Raw genomic sequence first — 7,276 nt, 5'->3', positions numbered from 1 at the left:
TCTGTAAGTTTCACGTCGCTGCTTCAGCAGATGTTTCAATAAATCAGATGTAGAAATGTTCGCGGCTAAAAGCTTTTTGCTGCTCGCACAGAGTTTCCAATAGACGATAATGTTCTTTGCATCTTAGACTGTGACACAATAATGGCAGCAGCTACTTACAGCTGTAGAAAGAACGCCTCTCTCCCTTGTTCTCCTTCCTTCCTTTAGATTTTGTCACGCATTCACGTCAATGATGGTGCGTTCATTAACGAGTAACGCAGCTTTACTTGCATTAGTAACTAGTAATCATATTGCCGTTTTAGAAACGTAATTAGTTGGTAAACTACTAGTTATTGAGAAAAGTAACATGATTACAAAGCGTCTCTGCCCACCACTGGTCTGCAGACATTTTAATAATATTTCCCGGCATGTTCTCGGACAGCTGTAGCCGCGGGACTGCAGCAGGGACGCGGACTGCGGGAGAGCCAGGACGCCGCCCGCTCCCCGGGTGAGTAGCTCTCCGAAACACCGGTACACGTTCTGGTTGTGGTGAAGTGGACTGGGCTGATTTTTGTGTCAGTACAAACTGAATTTGAATTGCTCAACTTGAATTTGAATGTATTAGCTTGAAACTGAATTCCAATAAACTTGAAACTGAATGTGATATTATGAATCTAAACTGAAACTGTATTTGAGCCTCACTAAAAATTCAAGTCTTTGTGTGTTTTCACTTTGAGTTCTCTAAATTCAATTTCAATCCACAAGATTCAGTTTTAAGGTCACAGGCAGGTCAAGGTCCTTGAGGAAGAGCAATCGACTGCAGATGCACAGAGCGCTTTTTCGGCCAATCAGCACTGGCTACTGGTGGGTGTTCTTATCCGGTTCAAGTAACTGGTGTTTGCCTACCGTGCTGCAAATGGCCCAGCCTGTCCACTATGCTCTGCTACTGCCAATCAGTTTGCTCCTCCTGGATCTGTCTCCACACTGGGGACAGGAGGAGTGTCCCGATGAAGCAGACTGGTCCCAGTATGAGGTGATGCACCGTCTGCAGAACCAGTGTCCACAGCTGGTAGAGACTGGATCCTTCAGGACGTCCTGACACAAAGCACAGCAGGACGGCTGCTCCTCCACAGGAACAGGACTCCTCTTCCTCTCTCTGTGGAGACATTTCTTTAGTTGATCTTTGTTGAATTGTTCTAAATCTTTACAGCAACTTCAACATGAGGGAAAAGATATGAAGAGTTTCTTGAAGTGTAAATCCTGAACTGGAGGTTCTCAGGTGTTTTGCTCTTAGTTTGAAACAGAATCTGCACTAATAGTTCTGCATCAGGAATATAAATCTGTTAGCAGAACATTTTGTCTTCATCCTCAATGCATCATCTTCCATCAGGTCAGTTTACAGTAAAAACTGTCTCTTAGGGCGCTTTCACACCTGTAGTTCGGTTCATTTGGTCCGGACCAAGTGAAAAAAATGATACACAGTTGCATTTTAGTTCTGTTCCGGTTCATGTTCACACTGCAGTTTTACAGACGAAGCAGAAAAGTAACCATGACGTTACACAGACGTACAGGTAGCTTGTTGATTGGACAGTTTTAGCAATTTTCACCCTGCATCATCAGGACCCACGTGGGGAAATCAAACTCCAGTGACTGACAGAAGTTTATGCAGCACTTTAATGCTTCTGATCTGTATCGCAAAGAGATCACGAAGTAATAATTTATTAAAAGCATGATTAGTTATATTAGACAACAGATCGACCGCATAGCCTGTTATGAATAATAACGTAAAAACAGGACATGTACAGTAATAATTCGGGGCTTATCAGCCTATAGTATACTGTGGTATCACTGTCACACATTTTTTATGGACTGATGATCTGACAGGGTAAACGGAATATTACTTTCCCTATTATTTTTTTACGCGCTGACAAGTAGGCTATACCTTATGAAATGATTTTCATAAACATAGCGGCTTGTACAGATCAATTATAAGATCGCTGAACGCATTTCGCTGTCAGCAGATGGATTTTTTTAGTGGTTTAGCTTTGGAAATAATGCTCAGATCACATCTCTCCTACCGAGACCTCCTTGAAGAGGTTTGATCTGCTTTTGGTGCGCACCTGAGTGCGATTGCTGCGTTCACATCTGCCCAAACGGACAGCACCAAGGGGGAAAACGAACTTTGGTCTGGAGGATACTCTTTGGACCAGTCACTCTTCATAGACAGACAGCTGGCTCCTGCAGACTCTGCTCTCTGTCTGTTGGAGTAAATTCTGCAAACACCAGGATGTTTAATAGCACATGGATCCTTGATAAATTCTCTGATGAAATCCATTTAGGAAGCTCTAAACACACAAACTGCTGCTGCTATTGATAAATAGGAGGTTTATACGTTTCTATTAGTCCTCTTAGAAAGCTTTTACGGATATATTTTCTCTCTTTTTTTGTAACGTGTGGTTTACAGTCTTTGCATTTGTAAAAGCACACTGTAACACGGTTTATGAAAAGTGCTCTATAAATAAAGGTTATTATCATTATCATCGGATTACAGCTTTTCTAGGTGACTGACACAGATACTAAGAGGAAGAGGAAGGAGAGGAAGTAGGACTGTTGATATATAAACACAAAGTCAACAGAAAACATGGCAGATCTCTTACTTTGTGTCTGAGGGTCCAGGTTCTTTACTGAAGTCTGGAGGATAATCTTTGGACCAGTCACTCCTCATAGACAGACAGATGGATCCTGCAGACTCTGCTCTGTCCTCCTCTTCCTCCACACAAACACCCATCTTCTGGTCTGAAGTCAGTCTGAGAGGTGAAACAGTGACACTGACTGTGAGCTCAGCGCACAAGAACCAGGAAACAAGTTTGTAAAAGAGTCAGACGGAAGACTGAGAGAACAGGAAGTAACACAGAAACTAACAGCAGCCAGTCAGGACTTTGTGTCCACAGATGAGTCAAAGTGTTGAGTTCACAGAAATTCTTTTCGTTGAACTCTTAAACCCTTTGGTTAATTAAGGCGTCACTTACAGGTGATGAATATTGCTGCCTTGTTAATATACTGTCCTCCTCAAGGTTAAAGACTGTGACTTAAACAGAATGTTTACCCAGAGCACAGTAATATATTCATCCCATTTGCTTAGTATCTTTGGGTAGTTTTCTTTCAGTCTCTTTTAATTTCCTTCCCGTTAATAAATGCCTTATTAACGTCTCCTCTCTTTCCTGCTGCCTCCACAGCTGGCCATAAACACGTCATCTGAAGTCCGGTCCTCTTTGAAGTGGAGCCGATTGTTCTTAAGGTAGTAGTTCTTCTTAGATCCTCCACAACACATCTCTGGCAGTTCGTGACAGGAACCTGATGTTCACTGGTCGCACTGAGTGACTGGATCCTTCATCTTTGGATCTATCTATTGCCTTTACTCGGACTCAGAGACAGGTAGCATTGCACTGGTGATCATCCTCTTATCTTTCAGGAACACCAAGAAGGCGGAGGTTATAACGTCAGCTGTAACGATCAACTTCAGTGACTTTAAGCTCTGTGACTTGTTTTCTGAAGTTGCTCACATTTGTCTCTGAGAGCCATGTTCTGTTTTATCTTGGCGAGCGCAGCAGTGAATCTCTCTTATGTTTCGTTTTACTTTTCTGCAAAGTGCAGATCTTCCAGCCTAAGGAGCTCCTCTTCGCCTGAGTTTTCCATCATTGGATTTTGTTGTTAGCATAAGTTAACTTACTCAACTTTAGTTCTAAATTTAGTACTCATGGTGTGAACAACGGTGAATAATTAAAGGGAAAGGTCTCCTTCAAAGATATCTATCAACTTTGGCAACGACTGGATCATTTAAAAAGCATTTGTGCGGTAATTCCCACATTTCCTTCATCGTCTGAAAATGCGACACGACATGCCGCCATCTTAAGTCGGCCTTGAGGAAAAACTGGTTTGTTCAAAGAAGATGCAAAACTGATAGAACAGGAAGTAACAGACACACTAACAGCAGCCAGTCAGGACTTTGTGTCCACAGATGAATCCAAGTGTTGAGTTCACTCTAAAGTTTCTTTCCTCTACAGTCCGCAGGGAGAAAACTGACTCAGAGACTTTGACAGTAACATAATTTAAAGTTTGATTACCACTCACCCTGCCTCAGCCTTCTGCTTTCCTCCTCCTGTCAACTCAAAATGGAGCCTGAACTGACTGAACTGTTTCAGCTTCAGGCTGCTTCCTGTTCTCTTGAGCCTGCTCACTGCCTCGCCTCTCCATTTACAGGAAGTCACGAGTCAGTGTGTGTTCGGCTACATGATGCGTTTATCAGCATCTCTCTCGGCTATAACAGATTAAATTAAAATGTATTATTTTATATAACGTTTTGGTCAAAATGTTGTTACATAAATTAAATCTGTTTTGTTTAAGTTGCAATTAAAATGCTTATCATCATCATCAGTGGTTAAAAAACAAACTTAGAGCAAAACTGAGTTTTATTAAATCAGAGTTTCATTATAACGTGTCTGCAGCAGTGATGGACAAGTTACTCAGAAATTGTAATATATTACTAGTTACTTATTACTGGGAGATAAAAGAAACTAGTTACGTCACTATATTACTTTCCAGTGGTTCCCACAGAATGACGGGGGGGGGGGTTTCAAACTTGCGGTGTTCACGAGAAAGAGAGAGAGTGCGTGAGGATGTGCTGCAGGAATATACGCTCCTCAATCAAATATGATTTTAATACGACTAGTAAAAAAAAATTGAAAATCTATATGTGGCAGTCAGCGTTGATAATTATCCAAATTATAGGCTAATTATGGGAAACACTGCTTTCACTACCGCCCCCAAACAAAGCTTCTCTCCCGACTTCATATTCATAACAGCAGCAGGGAGTTTTTGCAAAGCATATGGGTCATTTTTTTTTATAGGGCTATAATATATATTGGACTTTAACAGCTGTGGTTCAGGAGGGAGAGCGGGTTGGCCGTTAATCGGAAGGTCGGCGGTTCAATCCCGCGCTACACAAATACAAAGCATTTACACAACTTGGGATAAATAAATAGTTAATTTACCTATATTTTAAAGTTCTATTATATAAAGGATACATCTAACTTTATGAAAAACAGGCAAAAGGCACAGGCAAGCTTTTAAAATGTAAATTAAAACAACTTAGAAGCCAATCTCATTGTAATCGTAATTAAATAATTAACAATTAACTTTATACAAAAAAACAAATGGAACTAGTATTTGTCCAAATTTTGTCAAAATACAACATGATTTGTACTGGGGACGCAAAAGGCACCACATAAAAAAATTGACCCATATAGCCTAACGTTTCTTAATGCCACTGGCCGAAATAAAAAAATAAAGCAAGTAAGTCCCGACATTTGTACAGCTGTTGTTTTGAATTTTAGAGAGGGGGTTGTAGTCAATTCTGTGGTCTGGTCGCTGCCACACCGGTCGGTGTGGTCGCTGCCACTAGGGGCGCTGAAGACGGTGGTCGCTGTCACAAGGGGCGCTAAAGATAGTGGTCGCTGTCACACAGACCACTGGTTGCGGTTGGTTGTATCTACTATGTAATACATCTTTATCATAATTCTTTTTTTAAATATACTATGTTATCGATTATGCCTACTCTTATTGTTGCACTATATATTGTGGTTTGTGTGGTTATAGCCTTTCTACAGTAACAAATACATCTAGATCATAATACTTAATATATAATAAATAAATATAGCCTACTAATTTTTGATTAACTATATTCTTATTGTTGTAATCAGTCTAGCTTGAATTCAACCAACAAGTGGTCACCACACTTCACCGGTGACAACACTGGCCTTCTTCTTGTAGGCAAGAACCAAAGATAGAGAGATTTATTACTGCAGGTTAACCACACAAACTGCAATGTACAGTGCACCAATAAGAATATAGGCATAATCGATAATATTGTAGGCTATATTTATCAAAGTATTGTGATCTAGATAGATGTATTAGCCTACTGTTGATTGGCTACAACCACACAAACTGCAATGTACTGTACGCCTACAGTACATCAATAAGATATAATAGAGTATATTTTACAAAGTGTTGTGATATAGTAAGATGTACACACACACACACTTTCATTCACAGGTGATAACACAGGTCTTGTTATAGGCAAGGACTAAAGATAGATAGATGTAGGCTATTACTGTAGGTATAACCACACAAACTGCAATATATAGTGCAACAATAAGAGTAGGCATAATCCACAATATTTTAACAAAGAATTATGATAAAGATGTATTACAGTAGATATAACCAACTGCAACCAGTGGTCAGTGTGGCAGCAGCGTCATCTCATGCCCACACGCACAAACACACACACAGCAGTCCACTACTTGCCCGTGATGTCTGCGATATTGCAACAAAGTTTGAGTTTCAATAGCGTGAAAAATGCCACCAAAGACTATTGCTCAAGGAGAGACGCAATTTCTCCCTTTATGATAGGTATAATATTTAAGTGTTATTATTTTACGCACTGATGGCCGCCGGCACACCATAGCAAGCATATTATCATATGTAGCGCTGTACTAATTGGAGGATGCATCAAAAAGCCAATAATGCTAAACAAATAAGCAGCAGTCAATACAGAGTCTGATTCTAGTTTCATGTTCGCGGCCTTAACCTGTTTGTTCAAAACTGTGAGCATGATAGTGGCCGATGGTGGAGAAGTGCAGCCATCCTGTCAGTCATGCGGTGCGCAGCGTAAAGTAGTTCATTAGGAAAGTATGCTCATTTAAGTCTGTTTATCTTTTTAATGTAAATAATTAACAGATTTGTTCAGGTTCATTCTTAAGCCTGATACAGTAGAAAATTGCTTTGATCCATTTGTCTCTATTAGACAAAAAAAAATTGTATCATCTGCCAGTTGAGATAATTGAAATGATCTAAGGTCACTTTAGGTCTACTTTGGAACCATAGACTGTATAAAAACTTGAAACTGACCATTTTTAATACAGCCACAGTTTGTGTGACAAGGAACAGAAAGGAGCCTTCGCTTAGAGACTGTGGCAGCAACCAGTATCTTTAGCGCCCCTAGTGGTAGCGACCAGTATCTTTAGCGCCCCTAGTGGCAGCGACCAGTATCTTTAGCGCCCCTAGTGGCAGCGACCAGTGGTCGGTGGGGCAGCGACCAGTATCTTTAGCGCCCCTAGTGGCAGCGACCAGTATCTTTAGCGCCCCTAGTGGCAGCGACCAGTATCTTTAGCGCCCCTAGTGGCAGCGACCAGTGGTCGGTGGGGCAGCGACCAGTATCTTTAGCGCCCCTAGTGGCAGC

The 7,276-nt window shown here is 41.0% G+C and overlaps 1 protein-coding gene across 1 annotated transcript in view; it reads right to left on the bottom strand.

The window, feature by feature from the left end:
- Positions 1–3,675, bottom strand: part of LOC123980711 (protein NLRC3-like) — a 31,207-nt gene extending 27,532 nt beyond the window's left edge. Inside the window, exons 1-2 of the mRNA XM_046065227.1 lie at positions 3,617–3,675; positions 2,637–2,786 (exon numbers count right to left, since the gene is read on the bottom strand). Coding sequence (XP_045921183.1) covers positions 2,637–2,786; positions 3,617–3,675 — 209 coding nt within the window. The remainder of the gene's footprint in view (positions 1–2,636; positions 2,787–3,616) is intronic.
- Positions 3,676–7,276: the final 3,601 nt, after the last annotated feature.

This window comes from Micropterus dolomieu, linkage group LG12 (assembly GCF_021292245.1).
Source record: "Micropterus dolomieu isolate WLL.071019.BEF.003 ecotype Adirondacks linkage group LG12, ASM2129224v1, whole genome shotgun sequence".
NCBI classification, from domain to species: Eukaryota; Metazoa; Chordata; class Actinopteri; order Centrarchiformes; family Centrarchidae; genus Micropterus; species Micropterus dolomieu.
This window is presented reverse-complemented; position numbering and strand designations above follow the sequence as displayed.